Genomic DNA, 25625 nt, shown 5'->3' with positions numbered 1-25625 from the left:
GTGGGGTTGTGATCTAATAATGGATAATTAGATTTAATAAAAGTTGGGCCAACATTTTAGTTAATTATTATTTTAACATTAATAAATTTATCTTCTTTATCATTTTTCTTCTACTAAAATCATAAATTAAATTGATTAAATTATTTAAACTTTCTTTTACTCAAAACTTACTAGTTATTATCATAACATTAAATTTCACTCAAAATAAATCTTAATTTTTGTTATTCACATCCTAATCTTACATTCTACAAGATTTTTCAATTTTATCATATTGAATTTAATTAAAATGTATCGATAGTGTAAAGATTTTTATATTGTTTTATAATTACAAATTAATTTTTATGATAAAGATGATTTTTGCTACTTTAGATTTTGTGGTTTGAGGAGTTTTCCTCCGAAATCCGTTCTGATGTAGACCGTGATCCAAGGGCATGTGCTGTCCCTTTTTTTTTTTATATAATAATTAATTTAAAGTCATATTGAAATAATTTTTAATTAAATGACACATAAATTTCTTTATATAAACAATGTATGAAAATTAAGCTCTAAAAAATTGTTGGGTTATTCATTAGTTTTAACTTAATTAATTATTAGTAATTTTTTTTCTCCAAAATACCCTCATCATCTCCCTCCCTACCAAACTGTTATCTTCCTCTAGTTTCTCTTCCCTAGTGTAACCTTCCCTAACCACACGGCTAACACCAACTTCTTTTTCCTTTATATTTTTCTTCATTTGCTCACTCCCCTACCCAGTTGATGTTCCTAAAAGCCAAAGTCCCAAACTTAACTTAACATTGTTACATGAGAGGGTGTCACATAAATAGTTTCAAACAGAGAAAGTTCTTGTGTAATTCGAATAAAACACAAGATGTGTTATTGTAATTTCATCTTTTATTTTATCTAAATCTTGTAAGTTTTCTTATTTTTATATAAATTTTAAGGTTTTGTGATGAATTCATGATATGAAATCATTTTAAAAATTTCGAAATAAGGAATGATGCAAAAATTTGTTAGAGTTAACTTTTAAAATTATTTCATATCATAAATTCATCACAAAAACTTAAATACTTATATAAAAATAAGGGAATTTAAAAGTTTTATATAAATATAATTGACACATGGACTAAATTTGATTTATTGAAGAAAACATTTATAATCTAAATTAAAAGAAATAAAAATAAAATTAATTAATTTTATAAGGAAATTTCATGTCAACCAAAGATGGATTTATGCAAATGAAACATTATCTTAAAGAATAATTAATGTTATATCCTCCTAATATTTTATAAATAAAGTATTAAATATAAAAATATTTTATTTTTATGAACTGTGTTAATGTAAAAAAAATTACACTATTAACCAATAAAAAAAAATATGATATATACACTTTTTAAAATAATTGTTGTAAAAATTAATAAACTTGTTGTGTATAATAATTTATAATTGGATGATCATATGAACTATTTTCTCTGAAAAAAAACACTTTAGAAATGTAAACAATTAAGGAAAATATTATTATCTAATCAATTAAAAATGATTATAATTAATTGACCATATAATTTTTTTTACACTAAAAACACATCCTCATTAAAAACTCATATATTCTAATAACTAGAAAGATTATAAGTACTGTATAGAAAAAATAATTCTGAAGGATTCTATCCAAAAATCTCCTAAATTTCATCTTAATTAGAATTGTGCGAAATTTGGATATTTAAAATATTCAATTCAATCCGTTTTATAAAACTGACTTTATATGAATTGGTTCAATTTTTTTCTGAAATAATTTACTTTAGGTTCAATTTGGTTTGGTTCAATTCGGTTATCCATTTTCTTACCCATATATGAATTGGATTATCCAAAAAATTGAATTGGATTGAAGCAACAGAACAGTTTTTTTTTTCTTTTCAAAAGGATTCGATTCGGTTTTGGATCACTTCGTTCCGGTTTGATTTTCTTGCACACCCATCTGTATCCTATAAATACAACCAGCATGTCTCCATTAACGATACGAGTTCACTAGATTTAAAATCTTGTTCCTAGTATACCGACAATCGGATGCCATGTCATATTCTACATAAATACTTTGATAACTCAATGTTGTCGATAAAGTTTGATTTACTATTATAAAACCTGGCATAATATGAGTCGGTAAGAATGTAAACGCGTAGATTTGATTCAATTTTAAGAAAAATAAAATGAAAGTTATAGGTGTAGAATTGTGACTACTAATCTTACTATTCTATAATTAAATTTGCTAAATTGTCAGATTCTATCAGCTGTAGATATTTGGTCTGGTTTTTCGGGTTCAATGATGTAATCATGTAAAAATAAAATGAAAGTTATAGGTGTAGAATTGTGACTACTAATCTTACTATTCTATAATTAAATTTGCTAAATTGTCAGATTCTATCAGCTGTAGATATTTGGTCTGGTTTTTCGGGTTCAATGATGTAATCATGTATGCCAATAATACCCCTGCCTTCTTGTTTTGTGATATTAATTACGTAGAAATTTCAATGTGGACATACTATATAGTTTGTACACCAAAAAAAGTTGATGATTGTTCGTGGTACTTCACATTTTTCTACAACATGTGAATAGTGCTAGAGATCAGAGAATATGGACTCAAAGAAATGGTTAACTCTACTACCCTTTGACATTCTGTTAATGTGCCAATATGCTATTACTTGATTGCTTGTGACTCACAAAAACATATTGCCTTTGCAGGTCGAACTTTCTATGCCTGATTCACGACATTCATCATTACGTTTGAAAACTAACGATTCTTTTGTTATAAACTTCAATTCTATTACTTTATCTCCAATCTGCTCCAATCTTCACAAGCTTAGCTTCTTACAAGTTTGATATCAAACAAAATCGGACTCTATTACGTCCACTTCCTACCTCAATAACTGTTTTGACTCAACTTTGTTCTACTAATCAACTTCAGCTTTGTGAGCCATATTAATGCCAATCTATATGTTCAAGGAGCATGACATTAATGTAAATGCAAAGATTCATTGACCCTCACCTTTGTTCCTTTCAAAAATTCAGTTGCATTTGTTGATGGCATTTGAATTACCTTCCATTCCAAGCCATGGCTCCACTAGCACAGTTCTATTTGTTATTGCTGTCTCCATCTTGTTAGTGTTATTTGGTTCACTTTGTTATTGCTTGGTAGCTCGCAGGTCCAAGGGAACATATCACAATGACAAGCCATCAAATAGCTCTGTTACTTGTAGAGTGTTCACATTCCAAGAGGTCCAAGAAGCAACCAACAACTTTCAAGAGGATTTTCTTCTTGGCATTGGTGGGTTTGGGAATGTCTACAAGGGAAAACTTGAAAATGGGACAAAAGTAGCAGTTAAAAGAGCCACCCCTCTATCAACACAAGGCTTATCCGAATTCCAAAACGAGATTCAATTGTTATCCAAACTCCAACACCCTCACATCGTGTCTCTTGTTGGCTATTGCCATGAAGGGGAGGAAATGATTCTTGTGTATGAATACATGGCCAATGGACCCTTAAGCAAATGGTTCTATGAACAATGTGAGTCACCACTCTCTTGGAAGCAACGACTTGAAATTTGCATTGGGGCTGCTAAAGGGCTTCACTATCTCCACACTAGTTCAGTTGAAGGCATAATCCATAGAGATGTGAAAACTGCCAACATTCTCCTGGACGAGAATTTTGTGGCCAAAGTAGCAGATTTTGGTATATCAAAGAAAGGGTCTTCTCTTGATGAGAGCCTTGTGGTCACTAGTGTGAAGGGCACTTTTGGTTACATAGATCCTGAGTACTTCAGAACAAGCCATCTAACTGAGAAATCAGATGTGTACTCATTTGGGGTGGTTCTAATAGAAGTAATCTCTGGTAGGCCTGCTTTAGACCATGGTCTTCCCACAGAGAAAATTAATGTAGCAACATGGGCAATGAATTCTGAAGTAAAGGGTCAGTTACATCAGATCATGGACCCAAATATAGTTGGCAAAGCGAGAGTTTCTTCTCTTAACAAGGTTTGGGAGGTGGCTAAAAGGTGCCTGGCTGAGAATAGGATCAATAGACCACCAATTGGTTTTGTCTTGTGTTGTTTGGAAGATGCTTTGCACCTTGAACTCAGCAACATAGCTGACGAGGAAAATTCATTTTTAAATTGTGAAATGTCAGAAGTGAAAGTGAGCTAGTTGCCGTGTTACCAAGTAGTCTTTGAATCACCATCAGGTCAGCAAGTAATGACCAAATCAATGTTTCGGTACACTAAGGTTAAACAGAACTTGGTTTAGAGTTCTCCTAGTTGCACAGTAGACATACTTAAAATGTTTAAATATTTCTTTGTATGTATAAATATGTCATTTTTTAAGTCTATATTTTTTTTATTATTAGTCAGTTTTTTTAGCTCTTTGACATTACTGCTAACATGATGATTGATATTCATAATATTATCATGTGATAATATTATCACGATGTTATTTTTTGCTGATGTGAAACATAATAACATCAACATGACATTATCCTTAACTGTTTTGTAACAGTGATTAATAGTAAAAAAAAAATGAAAAGATTTTAAATTAAAGATTAAAAATGAAATTTCTTTCCAAAAGAAAAATAACCTAACATAAAAGGATCATTTTTAGTATAATGGGAATGCTAGCATCATTTTATGTAACATTTTCTTTTTAACATTCTTGTAATTGACAAAAATTGATTAAAAATCTATCAATTTCAATAAATTTTACTTTTCATTTAATTATTTTCTCTCCTAGATGACTTTGAATAAATTTCAATCATCAATTACTAAAAGAATGTTAGAAAAGAAGTGCATGTTCAATAGAATATTACTATCATTTCTCAGTAAAATTTAATTATTTTTAATAATGTTATTCAATTAAAATTGAAGCTTTACATAATCTGCATATAATATAATAAATATTTGTATTAAAGATTAGCACATATTACCAAAGTAAAACTTTAATTTTATTCGGAGTTGAATATCAAAAGTAGTATGAAACTTGTATATAAGTTGGGTAGAATAGCAAATCATTTAAACTACAAAACACAACATTTTTAAATTCATAGCAGTTAAGTACTGCATTAGTACAAGAGTTTACATTACAATGTGCAACTGAGCATACGACAAGTTCAACTAGTGTGCATAGAATCGCACTTCCCAAAGGCGAGGTTTCAGATTTTTCACCTCAACTACGCATTAGATTATTGTTTCTTAACATACCCAACACAACATATATATAAATTAAGGATAAAAAAAAAAACACAACAGTTCTCATTTCCTGCAAACAATTCCCAACCCATATGAAAACTTGGTGCAATCAAGGGTGCCATATTCCATCACTTGTTGGGGAGTGGTCTCTTTCTCAGTTGAACTTCCCTGTGAGAACACACAAGAACCACAATGAGGAGAGAGCAATGAGTTAGTTCTGTACTTGTCTTCTCCACCAACAACAGGCATAGCCACACCAGGCTTTGCAGGATTCTCAAAATCCAATCTATAAGTCCTTCCAAGCACACCATCAACTTTTTGGGACAAAGCAAAAAACCTGAACTGAACTTCCAAGTGAGCAAAACAGTCATCAGAGGGCACTTGGTAGTTGTGAATTCTGTCATCTTCTTTGGTTATTGGCACAACATTGACCAATATTTCAGCCACATCCTTCAGTGTAACCATGACACTGTTCTTGCTTGCCACTCTCTCCACCTTTATGTCTCTTTCTTCAGTGTACCAAGTGGAGAGAGAACCTTCAGCTAGGGCTACTTGGTTCCCGTTATATGTGAATTTGAAGTGGTCAAGTTCATCATTCCATTGGGGTGTCTTGGTGGCCTCAAGTGAGAAGGTTTTGGAGTTGAAGAGGATTCCAAGGGCTTGGATCCATGTGTAGTCACGGCTTCTTCCTTCAGGCCTGTGTCCGATGAAGCGCGCATTCATCTGAAGGTTGGAATCGGAAACTAAGGTGAAGTGTTCGTTGGTTTTTCCGTGGAAGTAGAAGACTCTACCATCCCCACCAATGAAACGGGGATCGTAGCATCCTGATCCTGGTGCATTGCAGTTTGGCTTGCGACCTAACAAGCAAAAAACGAATTGCGTGTATTGATTGTGTTCCCAGGAGTAAAATCTTATGATTCAATATCATTTTTTTTTTTTTTTATCTAGACCACGGTTATTATTATTTAGTGTGTTTAAATCGGATAGAATTATTGTGAGTTAAAATTTTCTTATAAGTATTTAACACAGATATGTATTTAAAATTTAAATTCAAGATCTAACTTTAATTTAACTAAAACAACTCCACACCAATTAAAGCACTTGCTTGATGATATTTAAGACCATTATGTATATAATTTGGACTAATATTCATATAATATGTTGCCAAATTTACAATTTAAAAAAAAATAGTTGGTAAATTTAATTAGTTGTCATGCAGATATTAACAAAAACTATAAACATATTCAGGATTATATAATAATTTGGAAATGGATGAACACCCATTTGCTACTTTACACTTAAAGAGAGGCAAAGAGAGGCATATGAATGGTAAGGGATATGATATGATAGGAAATGAGAGATAAAAATAAATGAATACTAATAATATTCTTTTAAAGAAGGGATGCTTATATATTATTACACCAATAATTTCTCTTATTCAGTTCTTCTAGGTGTTCACTTTAATTTAGTGTTGAGTTCATAATTTTGTTATTTTAAATCAAATAATATAACGAGAATTTAGTTTTTAACTGAATTCATAATATACTTTTATAATTTATCATTACATATTCCATTAATATTAATGGCTAATGTTAAACATTAAAGTACAAACATTCATGGGGATTTACTATAAAATAAAGATAAAAAGCATTAACAAGTATTTGAGGGCTATATAATATTAATTCAACAAGCATATATAAGAGTAAGAGAAAGGTTTATCTTACTTCTGCAGACTGCCTTGCAAATAGGTTTGTTGCAATCGATTTGGCAAACCTTAGTCTTAGGATTGTTTGTTTCACTGTCGGGGCATTCAGCAGGACATGTGATGTGCTTTCCATAGCATCGGGTTCCTCTGCCGCAGTATAGGTTTTGATATGCCTTGGCATGGATCAAGCTTGAGACAAACACTAGGAAGAATATTAGGAGGGAACTTCTTTTTGTGATCTCCATTCTTCAATAATCTGTGTGTTTGTGAAATATAATAAACACACAGAGAGATGGAGACAATTGATGCAGCAACTATATCTTCCCCGGGTATTTATAGATGTAGCTTCAGGGATGCTTCTATATTATGAAGGTGACTTTTGCAAATTTGAAGTATAATCTATAGCTAAGTTAACTAAACTCAAAGTAAGAACGTGGGGTTCTGCTAATTGAAAACATAAGGATTCATATAATTATTATTTCTTCTTATAGCAGATTACATTACATTGAGGTGATTTCTGATGCCTTCAACCGCAAAATTGGTTGTTGGACCTGTGATAAAATATATAACTAGCTATATTGATATCAAAATCATGATATGAATTATTGGTATGGTACATGCTTATGCATGAGGTAAGGAGCTACATTAAAGTTTGGAATCTTGACAATGAAAAAAGTTATATGACATAGAATGTCTAGCATTTTTTTTCCATATGATGTGTCTCAGGGGCGCGTTAGGCGCTCCGAACCTTTGGGTTACGAGTGATATTGTTTAGATGCCACTGCCATGTACTTGAGGTTGGATAGTATAACACATGTTAGTATATTGTTGCTTCTGTGAAAGGTCAACGCTTTCAACTTTGTTGTAAACTTACGTGACTGTCTCTCCCTTGCCAAACATGAAGTTTTTTGATAAAATAAGTTTTTTATTTATTTCTAACTCTTATTAGTATGTGAAATAAACTTAATCAAGGGGAGGTAATACATGTTTGAGTATCTTTAGATTTTTCAAAAAAAAAACTATTTTCATTGTCAAGATTCCAAACTTTAATGTAGCTCCTTACCTCATGCATAAGCATGTACCATACCAATAATTCATATCATGATTTTGATATCAATATAGCTAGTTATATATTTTATCACAGGTCCAACAACCAATTTTGCGGTTGAAGGCATCAGAAATCACCTCAATGTAATGTAATCTGCTATAAGAAGAAATAATAATTATATGAATCCTTATGTTTTCAATTAGCAGAACCCCACGTTCTTACTTTGAGTTTAGTTAACTTAGCTATAGATTATACTTCAAATTTGCAAAAGTCACCTTCATAATATAGAAGCATCCCTGAAGCTACATCTATAAATACCCGGGGAAGATATAGTTGCTGCATCAATTGTCTCCATCTCTCTGTGTGTTTATTATATTTCACAAACACACAGATTATTGAAGAATGGAGATCACAAAAAGAAGTTCCCTCCTAATATTCTTCCTAGTGTTTGTCTCAAGCTTGATCCATGCCAAGGCATATCAAAACCTATACTGCGGCAGAGGAACCCGATGCTATGGAAAGCACATCACATGTCCTGCTGAATGCCCCGACAGTGAAACAAACAATCCTAAGACTAAGGTTTGCCAAATCGATTGCAACAAACCTATTTGCAAGGCAGTCTGCAGAAGTAAGATAAACCTTTCTCTTACTCTTATATATGCTTGTTGAATTAATATTATATAGCCATCTAATACTTGTTAATGCTTTTTATCTTTATTTTATAGTAAATCCCCATGAATGTTTGTACTTTAATGTTTAACATTAGCCATTTATATTAATGAAATATGTAATGATAAATTATAAAAGTATATTATGGATTCAGTTAAAAACTAAATTCTCGTTATATTATTTGATTTAAAATAACAAAATTATGAACTCAACACTAAATTAAAGTGAACACCTAGAGGAACTGAATAAGAGAAATTATTGGTGTAATAATATATAAGCATCCCTTCTTTAAAAGAATATTTTATTAGTATTCATTTATCTTTATCTCTATTTCCTATCATATCATATCCCTTACCATTCATATGCCTCTCTTTAAGTGTAAAGTAGCAAATGGCTGTTCATCCATTTCCAAATTATTATATAATCCTGAATATGTTTATAGTTTTTGTTAATATCTGCATGACAATAATTAAATTTACCAACTATTTTTTTTTAAAATTGAAAATTTGGCATCATAATATATGAATATTAGTCCAAATTATATACATAATGGTCTTAAATATCATCAGGCAACTACTTTAATTGGTGTGAAGTTGTTTTAGTTTAATTAGAGTTAGGTCTTGAATTTAAATTTTAAATATATAAGTGTGTTAAATATTTAAAAGAAAATTTTTATCTCATAATAATTCTATCCGATTTAAACAAACTAAATAATAATAACCGTGGTCTAGATAAAAAAAAAAAAAAATGATATTGAATCATAAGGTTTTACTCCTGGGAACACAATCAATACACGCAATTCGTTTTTTGCTTGTTAGGTCGCAAGCCAAACTGCAATGCACCAGGATCTGGATGCTATGATCCCCGTTTCATTGGTGGGGATGGTAGAGTCTTCTACTTCCACGGAAAAACCAACGAACACTTCACCTTAGTTTCCGATTCCAACCTTCAGATGAATGCACGCTTCATCGGACACAGGCCTGAAGGAAGAAGCCGAGACTACACATGGATCCAAGCCCTTGGAATCCTCTTCAACTCCAAAACCTTCTCACTTGAGGCCACCAAGACACCCCAATGGAATGATGAACTTGACCACTTCAAATTCACCTATAACGGGAACCAAGTAGCCCTAGCTGAAGGCTCTCTCTCCACTTGGTACACTGAAGAAAAGGACATAAAGGTGGAAAGAGTGGCAAGCAAGAACGGTGTCATGGTTACACTGAAGGATGTGGCTGAAATATTGGTCAATGTTGTGCCAATAACCAAAGAAGATGACAGAATTCACAACTACCAAGTGCCCTCTGATGACTGTTTTGCTCACTTGGAAGTTCAGTTCAGGTTCTTTGCTTTGTCCCAAAAAGTTGATGGTGTGCTTGGAAGGACTTATAGATTGGATTTTGAGAACCCTGCAAAGCCTGGTGTGGCTATGCCTGTTGTTGGTGGAGAAGACAAGTACAGAACTAACTCATTGCTCTCTCCTCATTGTGGTTCTTGTGTGTACTCACAGGGAAGTTCAACTGAGAAAGAGACCACTCCCCAACAAGTGATGGAATATGGCACCCTTGATTGCACCAAGTTTTCATATGGGTTGGGAATTGTTTGCAGGAAATGAGAACTGTTGTGTTTTTTTTTTTTATCCTTAATTTATATATATGTTGTGTTGGGTATGTTAAGAAACAATAATCTAATGCATGGTTGAAGTGAAAAATCTGAAACCTCGCCTTTGGGAAGTGTGATTCTATGCACACTAGTTTGCCTTTGTTGTAATTCAACAAAAAAACAGAAAAAACTTACCTTAATTTGTTGTAATTAAGCTCAGTCGCTCAATGTAATGTGAGCTTCTGTATTAATGCAGTTCTTTCATTCTAAATATTTAACATGTATTTTCATCTTCTTTTTTTTTTTTTTATTGGCCGGATCAAACCCAAGCTCTATGACCAAATTGTAAAAATAAATAGCATCGAACTAAGGATCCCGATTTTCTTCTGTCTCTCTCTTTCTAAAGAATATTAACTAAGGTATATATGTAAAAGATAAATGAAATTAAGATTATATTTGATAAATATAAGTATATAACTGATAAGATAATTAATTGAATGTTAAAAATTAGTTGAAAATAGAAAAAATATATTTTAATGACAATTTGAAATTAATTTATAAATTATAAATATTTAATGAAATCAATTGATAAATTTATTTTTAATAAAATTAAAAGAATTTGCTTATATTAATTTTATAAATTTATTTCATATAAAATTACATTTAGATACTTAGAATTTAAGATTTTTGAAATAACTGTTTTTTGTGAGATTTTTTAATTAACTGTAATGTTAATTAATGATTATGAATAAATAATGTAAAGTTTGTAGTAATAACAATAAACAGTATAATATTAAAATAAATCTGTGCATTAAAAAAACTAAAATAAATCTATTAAACCCCTATTTAAAATAAGAACGAAATTGAACAAAATAGTGAGAGAGAAAAAAGTAATTAAGCATTTAATGTGGTAAATTAAAACATGCTAGACGTTGTATTGTACTAAAAATAATTTTTACTGTCGGAAGGGAACCGATCCTTCTGGTACATAAAAATAGCAACTTTGTCGCATTTTCTATTCGTCTGGCAACTGCAATCTCCATTAATCGGTTTAGTTCAGCTTCAGCACCGAAGCATGGCGGCGTGGACTGTCGCGGCTCGCCGAGCCACCAATATGGCTCAGCTCTCATCACAAACAACGTCTTCACTCCTCCATCGGCGCGGCTTGGCTGGCGCCGCTGGTAATTTCCCCGCTCTTCTTCCATCATGCATGCCTGCTCTGTTCTACGTTCCTTGCCGCAAAAGGGCTTTCCGTATTGATAGTTCATTGCTGAAAAGTTCTAATCTTTGAATCTAACGCTCTACCAAGTAAAATGGGCATTGGAATTTGGAAGGTTGCAATTTTTGCAGTGTAGACCTTTTTGTGTCCAAATTCATTGCTAATTTGCTATGTTGGGATATTCTAAAATAAAATGCATAATTTCATATTCTTGGAATATTATACGAAGTACTGCAGGCATAGTTTGTGGAAATAACAATTTGCTTTTACAATTTGCTGTGTTGTTGAACTATTGATGTGTGATACAATGATAGCTATATGGAATGGCCTTATGATAATGCAAAGATCACTGATTGGTAATTTGCGTGATGTGTTTTCTTAGTTTGTGGAACTTAATGTGCTAAAAATTGGTTTAGATTGAAGTAAGCCACTGTTACATGTGGAGAGTGATTAATGAAGTGAAATATTTTTTGGTTTTTCCCCCTCTTTACTAAAGAACCACTTGTCTATATTACTTTGTTTGACATGTTACTGATCATCATGGACCTCCAAAGGTGAACTTTTGGCAAGACCCGATGAGTCCATCGAAGTGGAAAGAAGAACATGTTAAGTCACTTTAGGATTTTAGAAACTTTCTCATATGCTAGTTCAGGATATTCAGATTGACCACATTTTGATGCTGACTACCGAGTCATTATCGTATTGGCAAGATTATAGTGCTGAAATAGTATCTTCTTTAGAGATTTGCCACTTCTTAACCGTTTTCCGAGGAAGACCTTTGAGTCTGTGATTGAAACCATTCGCCCTGTACAAGTTTATGTTGACATTGAAATTCAAGGGAATTTACCTCAGTAACTCTTGAAGAACAGCATGCACGCAAGCACACACACTTGTGATATAATTCGTCATACTGACACACTCACATAAACTAGTATATATCAAGTCAGGGTCAGAAAGTTGATCTACTATTGAAACTACTAGCTAAGCAGATAGATGGTTGAGTTGAATAACGCCACTGTCATTTGTGAATATTTTGGTCACCTCATGGCTTCTTGTACATGTTTCTCTGATATTTGGTCATGCTAAAACATTGAAATTTTTTGTCATAGAGATTCGACAAAATTTTACGTTGGCTGTCGAAAGCCTAACACAATCCTCTCCTTTTATCCGGGCTTGGAACCGGCTAAGAATAGCAAAGCTAACCTAGGCAGGATTAAGGCGTTGTTGTTGTTGTAAAACATTGAAATTTTACCAAGCCTTCTGTTGTTGCTGTTGCAGTTCGTGATTGTTTCCTTGACTGGATAGGGTGTACTCCTCTATAGCGGTTATAAGTTCTTCACTAGAGGCAAGGGTAAGAATGAAGAGGTACATAAGTTAACATCTATAGGAAAATGTTTGGTATGAATTTTTGGGCTGCTTCTTACACTCCGGAACTTTCTCACGAATTGAAGTTCGCCATGTCTTTCTGCAGACAGTTGGAGAATCAAACAAGGCTTGAGTTTGCTATAACATCTGCCAAGAAGTTGCCCTACTTGACTTCAGCTTTCTCTAGTTGTGATTTTTATCTTTGTAATAATGAGACTAGTTTTAGTAGCAATATATGGTTTGGAATAATCACACCTTTTAGAAACATATCACTGTTATGGTATTCTCTAGCACATCGCCACTGGTAAATGGTAATAAATTCAAGCGTTTTGTGGGATAAAAGCCAGTGTGGGTACTATAACCGAATCGTTCAGTCAATTTATCATAAAACTAAGCTGAATTTACTAAATGACTATTTATTAATTTGTAGACTTGTAGATGTAGTGTAGGCATAAGAGTAAACTGGGGTGCGTGCTCAAATTCAATCGTTTAAAACCACCAAATCATTTTTTATTACTATATTACTATTATATATATATATATATATATATATATATATATATATATATATATATATATATATATGTGTGTGTGTGTGGGGAAAATGCTAATGTCCATCCTAGTTAGTGTGTATTAGTATTTAACACCAAAAATTTTGGACTAAATCCATTTATTATTTTGTTTTCCAAAATTTAATTTAAGGATATTATCATATTTTATCATATAATTTAAAAGATTTTTTTTTCTCCTATCTTTTTTTTTACGTTTCTTTCTTATAATATGGATTTTTTTAAAATTAAATGATAAAGTACCATAACGTTCTTAAATTAAATTTTTAAAAAATAAGAGTTTATGGATTATTATTTTTCTTCTAATTTATTATTTAGTTTCATTTTGATTCTTTAAATTTTAAAATTGATTTATTTTTTGGAAAATATGCATTTTGTGAGGATTTAAAATCACTTAGTGGTAATTTTGAACTGTCTTAAAATGTGATTTCTTATCATATAAAGTGAAGATCAGATTGAATCGATTTAAAAAATTAAATGATCAAATTAAAGATCAGATTGAATCGATTTAAAAAATTAAATGATCAAATTAAATCGAAGAAAAATTAAAAGACCAAATTAAATCTAAAAAATAAATTAAAAGATTAAAATAATAATTTAACCTAGTTTTATTTTGCTTGCAAGTAATATTAAGTAACAATTCCTTATAATTAATAAAAGTGATCATAAGAACTAATGGCATTTCATTACTGCTGTGGGTGCTTGAAACATTTAAGTTGCTTAGGTGTTAAATTATCAAAATCTCATCATCATCAATAAGCAAACTTAATTCCTTATAATATTATTTATTTAAGGGATATAGAAAAGGCAAACTAATCATTAAGCTAGTAAGTTCTTTGAGGAAAATACACAAAACAACTAGACCAAAAGAAAGAGGAAAAATACACTATTTAAAAAATGATGTTTTAATGTAATGTTACAAATAATGTTAAAAAAAATAAAATAAGAATCTAAATAATCTAATCTAATTTAAACACATTTTTATTTGTTTTTTAATTTTATTTGATTGAATCAAAATTGATATTATCTTCAAATTGATCCAAACTGAATCAGACAAGCACACGGAAGAACAACTTTTACATGGTGTTTATTTTACTTTAAAAGTTAGGATTATGACTATATTTGGTAAACCTAGTTGTTTAAAAGTTAGGATTACAACTATATTTGATAAAGCTAACCATAAACTAACTAAAACTTATAAACTATAAGCTAAAAACTAAAAAAAATTAAAAACTTATAAACTAACTAATTTAATTTAATCAAATAGCTTATAAGCTTGTTAAAGGAATTTATAAACACCTCAAAAGTCTTACCAAACATACAAAGCAGAATGTAATTCATAGGACTAGTTTAGTAATTCTTTTGGAATAATATTGTTAACGAGTAGAGTTAAAAAAAAAGTATAAATAACTAAAGGGTATTTGAAAAAGAATATATAGAGATTATTTGAACTCAAAAAAATAAATTATGACTCCTAAGAATATTTTCAACTTATAATTTCAATAGTTTTTTTTTTCAGGTAACTGTTCAAAATAAGTTCATTTTAATTTATTTCAATAAATTTCATGATCAAATTCATGAAATAAACCCTCATATGATAAGAATTTTTTTAATAAACGGTTAATTAAGTGTTTTTGTTAGTTAAAATACAGCCTAAGTTAAGCAATTTATAGTCTGACATTGAAATGACGCATCTTTATTCCTTCTAAGCTTTTTATGTAACAATGAAAGGAAAAAATGAAGCAGGATTTTGGTACACCAAAATAATAGAGGTGTGACCTGAGAAACATTACTGTCAAAACTTATATTACAATTGCAATGTTACTCTGCTCACCACACTCCTCTCTAGAATGTGTTACTTTGCTCATCACACTATTCTCTCTTGAATGTGTGTCATTCATTGTGTCTTCAATACAACGGAAAATGCAAGCCACGGCCTGTTCTTTAACCTAATTAGATTGGTGTTCAGTGTAGTCATCCTGAAAATGCAATGAGAATTTCAGAAAGGTAAATTTAGCAGCCAAAGAGAGAAACAATTATTGGAACCAAAACAGACCCAGAATATAAAATTTACCGAATAATATGACATGCTTAACTATGACTAGGACCCAAGTAGTTAAATATGCAAATTTCTAGCAAAATATCAAAATTAATTTTTAGCCCTTCTAAAATGCATGGACATATTGTGACCATTCCAGACTCTTCATAACTCTGATTTTACAGGAAAATGTTTTTCCCTTGTTCATATAACTATTAAGCCACAGGAGGTCATAGATTCAAATCACAGTGCCACCACTGAAAAAATATAGTTATCTAGTATTCTGAAATTTCATTTACAAACTCTAAATACTAAGGCATCTTTTCATGTCATTAACTAATGCATCCGTATCAAATCAAACTATTCCTCATCCTAAAAGGTTTTTGTAAAGGTGGAAATCGTGCACAGGAAACATCCAAGTGTTCTATCTTCAGGTGAATGTTAAGCATTGCCTGGCAATTTGCAATTCAGTAAAAGTGTTGGTTTAACTGGTACATATGCCAGAAAGTTGGAGGAATGACAAAGATCATGATTCATGATTGATAGGCTTAATTAACTGTATTCGACTCAAAATTTGCTAATTACTTCACACTTACCAACATGTTATAGCTGTGAAGACTCAGTCTACATCTTTAATTTCAGCTTCAACATCAATTGCTTTACCAGAATCTTTTTCTGCCATGACAGAAACAACGGCACCCAGCATCATCAACAAAGATTAAGGATAATAACGAGAGGGGAGATAAGGGAGATCGTTAGTAGTATTTAAACACAATGTACTGTTAAAGGAAACACGCCTTGTGAAGATTACCATTTCTAGAACGGGTGAAATTATTGAATGCTTGTCCAAATGTTGTAGATTGGTTCGAAAACTTCACCGAGTCTTTCACAAACTCATTGCCAACAACTGATATCAAAATAAACTTCAACAGTGAGAAATGTCCACATTGTGATTTTCATAAAGACAGTGAATGATATAAAGCATTCTAATTTACCACTTTCACAGTCGCTCAATGTTAATGTGAGCTTCTGTATTAATGCAGTTCTTTCATTCTAAATATTTAACATGTATTTTCATCTTCTTTTTTTTTTTTTTATTGGCCGGATCAAACCCAAGCTCTATGACCAAATTGTAAAAATAAATAGCATCGAACTAAGGATCCCGATTTTTCTTTCTGTCTCTCTCTTTCTAAAGAATATTAACTAAGGTATATATGTAAAAGATAAATGAAATTAAAGATTTTGATAAATATAAAGTATATAACTGATAAGATAATTAATTGAATGTTAAAAATTAGTTGAAAATAGAAAAAATATATTTTAATGACAATTTGAAATTAATTTATAAATTATAAATATTTAATGAAATCAATTGATAAATTTATTTTTAATAAAATTAAAAGAATTTGCTTATATTAATTTTATAAATTATTTCATATAAAATTACATTTAGATACTTAGAATTTAAGATTTTTGAAATAACTGTTTTTTTGTGAGATTTTTTAATTAACTGTAATGTTAATTAATGATTATGAATAAATAATGTAAAGTTTGTAGTAAATAACAATAAACAGTATAATATTTAAAATAAATCTGTGCTTAAAAAAACTAAAATAAATCTATTAAACCCCTATTTTAAAATAAGAACGAATATTGAACAAATAGTGAGAGAGAAAAAAGTAATTAAGCATTTAATGTGGTAAATTAAATACATGCTAGACTTGTATTGTACTAAAAATAATTTTTACTGTCGGAAGGGAACCGATCCTTCTGGTACATAAAATAGCAACTTTGTCCGCATTTTCTATTCGTCTGGCAACTGCAATCTCCATTAATCGTTTAGTTCAGCTTCAGCACCGAAGCATGGCGGCGTGGACTGTCGCGGCTCGCCGACCACCAATATGGCTCAGCTCTCATCACAAAACAACGTCTTCACTCCTCCATCGGCGCGGCTTGGCTGCGCCGCTGGTAATTTCCCCGCTCTTCTTTCCATCATGCATGCCTGCTCTGTTCTACGTTCCTTGCTCGCAAAAGGGCTTCCGTACTATGAATGTTCAGCATGTAGAATAAGAATCTTTTCTAATCTTTGAATATCTAACGTCTATACTCAAGTAAATGGGCATTGAATTTGGAAGGTTGCAATTTTTTGCAGTGTAGACCTTTTTTGTGTCCAAATTCATTGCTAATTTGCTATGTTGGGATATTTAAAATAAAATGCATAATTCATATTCTTGGAATATATACGAAGTACTGCAGGCATAGTTTGTGGAATAACAATTTGCTTTTACAATTTGCTGTGTTGTTGAACTATTGATGTGTGATACAATGATAGCTATATGAATGGCCTTATGATAATGCAAAGATCACTGATTGGTATTTTGCGTGATGTGTTTTCTTAGTTTGTGGAACTTAATGTGCTAAAAATTGGTTTAGATTGAAGTAAGCCACTGTTACATGTGGAGAGTGATTAATGAAGTGAAATATTTTTTTGGTTTTTCCCCTCTTACTAAAGAACCACTTGTCTATATTACTTTGTTTGACATGTTACTGATCATCATGGACCTCCAAAGGTGACTTTTTGGCTAAGACCGCGATGAGTCCATCGAAGTGGAAAGAAGAACATGTTAGTCACTTTAGGATTTTAGAAACTTTCTCATATGCCTAGTTCAGGATATTCAGATTGACCACATTTTGATGCTGACTACCGAGTCATTATCGTATTGGCAAAGATTATAGTGCTGAATAGTATCTTCTTTAGAGATTTGGCCATTCTTACCGTTTTCCGAGGAGACTTTACTTTGAGTCTGTGTTGAAACCATTCGCCTGTACAAGTTTTATGTTGACATTGAAATTCAGGGAATTTACCTCAGTAAACTCTTGAGAAGACAGCATGCACGCAAGCACACACACTTGTGATATAATTCGTCATACTGACACACTCACATAAACTAGTATATATCAAGTTCAGGGTCAGAAAGTTGATCTACTATATTGAAACTCACTAGTCTAAGCAGATAGATGGTTGAGTTGAATAACGCCACTGTCATTTTGTGATATTTTGGTCACCTCATGGCTTCTTGTACATGTTTCTCTGATATTTGGTCATGCTAAAACATTGAAATTTTTTGTCATAGAAGATTCGACAAAATTTTACGTTGGCTGTCGAAAGCCTAACACACATCCCCTCTCCTTTTATCCGGGCTTGGAACCGGCTAAGAATAGCAAAGCTAACCTAGGCAGGATTAAGGCGTTGTTGTTGTTGTAAAACATTGAAATTTTACCAGCCTTCTGTTGTTGCTGTTGCAGTTCGTGCATTGTTTCCTTGACTGGATAGTGGTGTACTCCTCTATAGCGGTTATAAGTTCTTCACTAGAGGCAAGGGTTAGAATGAACGAGGTACACTAAGTTAACATCTATAGGAAAATGTTTGGTATGAATTTTTGGGCTGCTTCTTACACTCAGGAACTTTCTCACGAATTGAAGTTCGCCATGTCTTTCTGCAGACAGTTGGAGAATCAAACAAGGCTTGAGTTTGCTAACTAACATCTGCCAAGACAGTTGCCCTAACTTGACTTCAGCTTTCTCTAGTTGTGATTTTTATCTTTGTAATAATGAGACTAGTTTAGTAGCAATATATGGTTTGGAATAATCACACCTTTTAGAAACATATCACTGTTTATGGTATTCTCTAGACATCGCCTGGTAAATGGTAATAAATTCAAGCGTTTTGTGGATAAAGGCCAGTGTGGGTACTATAACGAATCGTTCAGTCAATTTATCATAAAACTAAGCTGAATTTACTAAATGACTATTTATTAAATTTGTAGACTTGTAGATGTAGTGTAGGCATAAGAGTAACTGGGGTGGCGTGCTCAATATTCAATCGTTTAAACCACCACAATCATTTTTTATTCTTATATTACTATTATATAATATATATATATATATATATATATATATATATATTATATATATATATATATATGTTGTGTGTGTGGGGAAAATGCTAATGTCCATCCTAGTTGTGTGTATTAGTATTTAACACCAAAAATTTTTGATGAAATCCATTTATTATTTTGTTTTCCAAATTTAATTTAAGAGATTATTATCATATTTTATCATATAATTTAAAAGATTTTTTTTTCTCCTATCTTTTTTTTACGTTTCTTTTCTTATATATGGATTTTTTAAAATTAAATGAAAAAGTACCATAAACGTTCCTTTAAAATTAAATTTTTAAAAATATAAGTTTATGGATTATTATTTTTCTTCTAATTTATTATTTAGTTTCATTTGATTCTTTAAATTTTTAAAAATTGATTTATTTTTTGGAAAATATGCATTTTGTGAGGATTTAAAACACTTAGTGGTAATTTTGAACTGTCTTAAATGTGATTTCTTATCATATAAAGTGAAGATCAGATTGAATCGATTTAAAAAATTAAATGATCAATTAAAGATCAGATTGAATCGATTTAAAAAATTAAATGATCAAATTAAATCCGAAGAAAAATTCCAAACTTTAATGTAGCTCCTTACCTCATGCATAAGCATGTACCATACCAATAATTCATATCATGATTTTGATATCAATATAGCTAGTTATATATTTTATCACAGGTCCAACAACCAATTTTGCGGTTGAAGGCATCAGAAATCACCTCAATGTAATGTAATCTGCTATAAGAAGAAATAATAATTATATGAATCCTTATGTTTTCAATTAGCAGAACCCCACGTTCTTACTTTGAGTTTAGTTAACTTAGCTATAGATTATACTTCAAATTGCAAAAGTCACCTTCATAATATAGAAGCATCCCTGAAGCTACATCTATAAATACCCGGGGAAGATATAGTTGCTGCATCAATTGTCTCCATCTCTCTGTGTGTTTATTATATTTCACAAACACACAGATTATTGAAGAATGGAGATCACAAAAAGAAGTTCCCTCCTAATATTCTTCCTAGTGTTTGTCTCAAGCTTGATCCATGCCAAGGCATATCAAAACTTATACTGCGGCAGAGGAACCCGATGCTATGGAAAGCACATCACATGTCCTGCTGAATGCCCCGACAGTGAAACAAACAATCCTAAGACTAAGGTTTGCCAAATCGATTGCAACAAACCTATTTGCAAGGCAGTCTGCAGAAGTAAGATAAACCTTTCTCTTACTCTTATATATGCTTGTTGAATTAATATTATATAGCCATCTAATACTTGTTAATGCTTTTTATCTTTATTTTATAGTAAATCCCCATGAATGTTTGTACTTTAATGTTTAACATTAGCCATTTATATTAATGAAATATGTAATGATAAATTATAAAAGTATATTATGGATTCAGTTAAAAACTAAATTCTCGTTATATTATTTGATTTAAAATAACAAAATTATGAACTCAACACTAAATTAAAGTGAACACCTAGAGGAACTGAATAAGAGAAATTATTGGTGTAATAATATATAAGCATCCCTTCTTTAAAAGAATATTTTATTAGTATTCATTTATCTTTATCTCTATTTCCTATCATATCATATCCCTTACCATTCATATGCCTCTCTTTAAGTGTAAAGTAGCAAATGGCTGTTCATCCATTTCCAAATTATTATATAATCCTGAATATGTTTATAGTTTTTGTTAATATCTGCATGACAATAATTAAATTTACCAACTATTTTTTTTTAAAATTGAAAATTTGGCATCATAATATATGAATATTAGTCCAAATTATATACATAATGGTCTTAAATATCATCAGGCAACTACTTTAATTGGTGTGAAGTTGTTTTAGTTTAATTAGAGTTAGGTCTTGAATTTAAATTTTAAATATATAAGTGTGTTAAATATTTAAAAGAAAATTTTTATCTCATAATAATTCTATCCGATTTAAACAAACTAAATAATAATAACCGTGGTCTAGATAAAAAAAAAAAAAAATGATATTGAATCATAAGGTTTTACTCCTGGGAACACAATCAATACACGCAATTCGTTTTTTGCTTGTTAGGTCGCAAGCCAAACTGCAATGCACCAGGATCTGGATGCTATGATCCCCGTTTCATTGGTGGGGATGGTAGAGTCTTCTACTTCCACGGAAAAACCAACGAACACTTCACCTTAGTTTCCGATTCCAACCTTCAGATGAATGCACGCTTCATCGGACACAGGCCTGAAGGAAGAAGCCGAGACTACACATGGATCCAAGCCCTTGGAATCCTCTTCAACTCCAAAACCTTCTCACTTGAGGCCACCAAGACACCCCAATGGAATGATGAACTTGACCACTTCAAATTCACCTATAACGGGAACCAAGTAGCCCTAGCTGAAGGCTCTCTCTCCACTTGGTACACTGAAGAAAAGGACATAAAGGTGGAAAGAGTGGCAAGCAAGAACGGTGTCATGGTTACACTGAAGGATGTGGCTGAAATATTGGTCAATGTTGTGCCAATAACCAAAGAAGATGACAGAATTCACAACTACCAAGTGCCCTCTGATGACTGTTTTGCTCACTTGGAAGTTCAGTTCAGGTTCTTTGCTTTGTCCCAAAAAGTTGATGGTGTGCTTGGAAGGACTTATAGATTGGATTTTGAGAACCCTGCAAAGCCTGGTGTGGCTATGCCTGTTGTTGGTGGAGAAGACAAGTACAGAACTAACTCATTGCTCTCTCCTCATTGTGGTTCTTGTGTGTACTCACAGGGAAGTTCAACTGAGAAAGAGACCACTCCCCAACAAGTGATGGAATATGGCACCCTTGATTGCACCAAGTTTTCATATGGGTTGGGAATTGTTTGCAGGAAATGAGAACTGTTGTGTTTTTTTTTTTTATCCTTAATTTATATATATGTTGTGTTGGGTATGTTAAGAAACAATAATCTAATGCATGGTTGAAGTGAAAAATCTGAAACCTCGCCTTTGGGAAGTGTGATTCTATGCACACTAGTTTGCCTTTGTTGTAATTCAACAAAAAAACAGAAAAAACTTACCTTAATTTGTTGTAATTAAGCTCAGTCGCTCAATGTAATGTGAGCTTCTGTATTAATGCAGTTCTTTCATTCTAAATATTTAACATGTATTTTCATCTTCTTTTTTTTTTTTTATTGGCCGGATCAAACCCAAGCTCTATGACCAAATTGTAAAAATAAATAGCATCGAACTAAGGATCCCGATTTTCTTCTGTCTCTCTCTTTCTAAAGAATATTAACTAAGGTATATATGTAAAAGATAAATGAAATTAAGATTATATTTGATAAATATAAGTATATAACTGATAAGATAATTAATTGAATGTTAAAAATTAGTTGAAAATAGAAAAAATATATTTTAATGACAATTTGAAATTAATTTATAAATTATAAATATTTAATGAAATCAATTGATAAATTTATTTTTAATAAAATTAAAAGAATTTGCTTATATTAATTTTATAAATTTATTTCATATAAAATTACATTTAGATACTTAGAATTTAAGATTTTTGAAATAACTGTTTTTTGTGAGATTTTTTAATTAACTGTAATGTTAATTAATGATTATGAATAAATAATGTAAAGTTTGTAGTAATAACAATAAACAGTATAATATTAAAATAAATCTGTGCATTAAAAAAACTAAAATAAATCTATTAAACCCCTATTTAAAATAAGAACGAAATTGAACAAAATAGTGAGAGAGAAAAAAGTAATTAAGCATTTAATGTGGTAAATTAAAACATGCTAGACGTTGTATTGTACTAAAAATAATTTTTACTGTCGGAAGGGAACCGATCCTTCTGGTACATAAAAATAGCAACTTTGTCGCATTTTCTATTCGTCTGGCAACTGCAATCTCCATTAATCGGTTTAGTTCAGCTTCAGCACCGAAGCATGGCGGCGTGGACTGTCGCGGCTCGCCGAGCCACCAATATGGCTCAGCTCTCATCACAAACAACGTCTTCACTCCTCCATCGGCGCGGCTTGGCTGGCGCCGCTGGTAATTTCCCCGCTCTTCTTCCATCATGCATGCCTGCTCTGTTCTACGTTCCTTGCCGCAAAAGGGCTTTCCGTATTGATAGTTCATTGCTGAAAAGTTCTAATCTTTGAATCTAACGCTCTACCAAGTAAAATGGGCATTGGAATTTGGAAGGTTGCAATTTTTGCAGTGTAGACCTTTTTGTGTCCAAATTCATTGCTAATTTGCTATGTTGGGATATTCTAAAATAAAATGCATAATTTCATATTCTTGGAATATTATACGAAGTACTGCAGGCATAGTTTGTGGAAATAACAATTTGCTTTTACAATTTGCTGTGTTGTTGAACTATTGATGTGTGATACAATGATAGCTATATGGAATGGCCTTATGATAATGCAAAGATCACTGATTGGTAATTTGCGTGATGTGTTTTCTTAGTTTGTGGAACTTAATGTGCTAAAAATTGGTTTAGATTGAAGTAAGCCACTGTTACATGTGGAGAGTGATTAATGAAGTGAAATATTTTTTGGTTTTTCCCCCTCTTTACTAAAGAACCACTTGTCTATATTACTTTGTTTGACATGTTACTGATCATCATGGACCTCCAAAGGTGAACTTTTGGCAAGACCCGATGAGTCCATCGAAGTGGAAAGAAGAACATGTTAAGTCACTTTAGGATTTTAGAAACTTTCTCATATGCTAGTTCAGGATATTCAGATTGACCACATTTTGATGCTGACTACCGAGTCATTATCGTATTGGCAAGATTATAGTGCTGAAATAGTATCTTCTTTAGAGATTTGCCACTTCTTAACCGTTTTCCGAGGAAGACCTTTGAGTCTGTGATTGAAACCATTCGCCCTGTACAAGTTTATGTTGACATTGAAATTCAAGGGAATTTACCTCAGTAACTCTTGAAGAACAGCATGCACGCAAGCACACACACTTGTGATATAATTCGTCATACTGACACACTCACATAAACTAGTATATATCAAGTCAGGGTCAGAAAGTTGATCTACTATTGAAACTACTAGCTAAGCAGATAGATGGTTGAGTTGAATAACGCCACTGTCATTTGTGAATATTTTGGTCACCTCATGGCTTCTTGTACATGTTTCTCTGATATTTGGTCATGCTAAAACATTGAAATTTTTTGTCATAGAGATTCGACAAAATTTTACGTTGGCTGTCGAAAGCCTAACACAATCCTCTCCTTTTATCCGGGCTTGGAACCGGCTAAGAATAGCAAAGCTAACCTAGGCAGGATTAAGGCGTTGTTGTTGTTGTAAAACATTGAAATTTTACCAAGCCTTCTGTTGTTGCTGTTGCAGTTCGTGATTGTTTCCTTGACTGGATAGGGTGTACTCCTCTATAGCGGTTATAAGTTCTTCACTAGAGGCAAGGGTAAGAATGAAGAGGTACATAAGTTAACATCTATAGGAAAATGTTTGGTATGAATTTTTGGGCTGCTTCTTACACTCCGGAACTTTCTCACGAATTGAAGTTCGCCATGTCTTTCTGCAGACAGTTGGAGAATCAAACAAGGCTTGAGTTTGCTATAACATCTGCCAAGAAGTTGCCCTACTTGACTTCAGCTTTCTCTAGTTGTGATTTTTATCTTTGTAATAATGAGACTAGTTTTAGTAGCAATATATGGTTTGGAATAATCACACCTTTTAGAAACATATCACTGTTATGGTATTCTCTAGCACATCGCCACTGGTAAATGGTAATAAATTCAAGCGTTTTGTGGGATAAAAGCCAGTGTGGGTACTATAACCGAATCGTTCAGTCAATTTATCATAAAACTAAGCTGAATTTACTAAATGACTATTTATTAATTTGTAGACTTGTAGATGTAGTGTAGGCATAAGAGTAAACTGGGGTGCGTGCTCAAATTCAATCGTTTAAAACCACCAAATCATTTTTTATTACTATATTACTATTATATATATATATATATATATATATATATATATATATATATATATATATATATATATGTGTGTGTGTGTGGGGAAAATGCTAATGTCCATCCTAGTTAGTGTGTATTAGTATTTAACACCAAAAATTTTGGACTAAATCCATTTATTATTTTGTTTTCCAAAATTTAATTTAAGGATATTATCATATTTTATCATATAATTTAAAAGATTTTTTTTTCTCCTATCTTTTTTTTTACGTTTCTTTCTTATAATATGGATTTTTTTAAAATTAAATGATAAAGTACCATAA

The 25625-nt window shown here is 31.6% G+C and overlaps 4 protein-coding genes and 3 long non-coding RNA genes across 7 annotated transcripts; 5 read left to right on the top strand and 2 right to left on the bottom strand.

Annotated features, from left to right (window-relative positions):
• The first annotated feature begins 3069 nt into the window (after positions 1 to 3069).
• On the top strand, positions 3070 to 4297 carry LOC114379042 (receptor-like protein kinase THESEUS 1). The gene has a single exon (XM_028337599.1). It carries the CDS (start codon positions 3070 to 3072, stop codon positions 4186 to 4188), a length of 1119 nt encoding a protein of 372 aa, XP_028193400.1. The 3' UTR covers positions 4189 to 4297.
• Positions 4298 to 5044: 747 nt separating this feature from the next.
• LOC114379566 lies at positions 5045 to 7217 on the bottom strand. The gene is made up of 2 exons (XM_028338244.1): positions 6947 to 7217; positions 5045 to 6079 (listed from the first exon to the last, which is right to left on the bottom strand). Exons 1-2 carry the CDS (start codon positions 7170 to 7172, stop codon positions 5286 to 5288), a joined length of 1020 nt encoding a protein of 339 aa, XP_028194045.1. The 5' UTR covers positions 7173 to 7217; the 3' UTR covers positions 5045 to 5285.
• A 1115-nt stretch (positions 7218 to 8332) lies between these two features.
• On the top strand, positions 8333 to 10505 carry LOC114379567. Its single transcript, XM_028338245.1, has 2 exons — positions 8333 to 8603; positions 9463 to 10505. Exons 1-2 carry the CDS (start codon positions 8378 to 8380, stop codon positions 10254 to 10256), a joined length of 1020 nt encoding a protein of 339 aa, XP_028194046.1. The 5' UTR covers positions 8333 to 8377; the 3' UTR covers positions 10257 to 10505.
• Positions 10506 to 11215: 710 nt separating this feature from the next.
• Positions 11216 to 13194, top strand: LOC114378144. The gene is made up of 3 exons (XR_003659263.1): positions 11216 to 11424; positions 12741 to 12827; positions 12934 to 13194. It is a non-coding gene; the product is annotated as an uncharacterized LOC114378144 (long non-coding RNA).
• Positions 13195 to 15071: 1877 nt separating this feature from the next.
• LOC114380108 lies at positions 15072 to 16425 on the bottom strand. The gene is made up of 3 exons (XR_003659651.1): positions 16246 to 16425; positions 16031 to 16109; positions 15072 to 15375 (listed from the first exon to the last, which is right to left on the bottom strand). It is a non-coding gene; the product is annotated as an uncharacterized LOC114380108 (long non-coding RNA).
• A 3889-nt stretch (positions 16426 to 20314) lies between these two features.
• LOC114380105 lies at positions 20315 to 22487 on the top strand. Its single transcript, XM_028339040.1, has 2 exons — positions 20315 to 20585; positions 21445 to 22487. Exons 1-2 carry the CDS (start codon positions 20360 to 20362, stop codon positions 22236 to 22238), a joined length of 1020 nt encoding a protein of 339 aa, XP_028194841.1. The 5' UTR covers positions 20315 to 20359; the 3' UTR covers positions 22239 to 22487.
• Positions 22488 to 23196: 709 nt separating this feature from the next.
• Positions 23197 to 25175, top strand: LOC114380109. Its single transcript, XR_003659652.1, has 3 exons — positions 23197 to 23405; positions 24722 to 24808; positions 24915 to 25175. It is a non-coding gene; the product is annotated as an uncharacterized LOC114380109 (long non-coding RNA).
• The last annotated feature ends 450 nt before the right edge of the window (positions 25176 to 25625 follow it).

Source organism: Glycine soja, chromosome 12 (genome assembly GCF_004193775.1).
Source record: "Glycine soja cultivar W05 chromosome 12, ASM419377v2, whole genome shotgun sequence".
Classification (NCBI taxonomy): domain Eukaryota; kingdom Viridiplantae; phylum Streptophyta; class Magnoliopsida; order Fabales; family Fabaceae; genus Glycine; species Glycine soja.
Note: the sequence above shows the minus strand (reverse complement) of the source record. Positions and strands in the feature narration are given on the sequence as shown.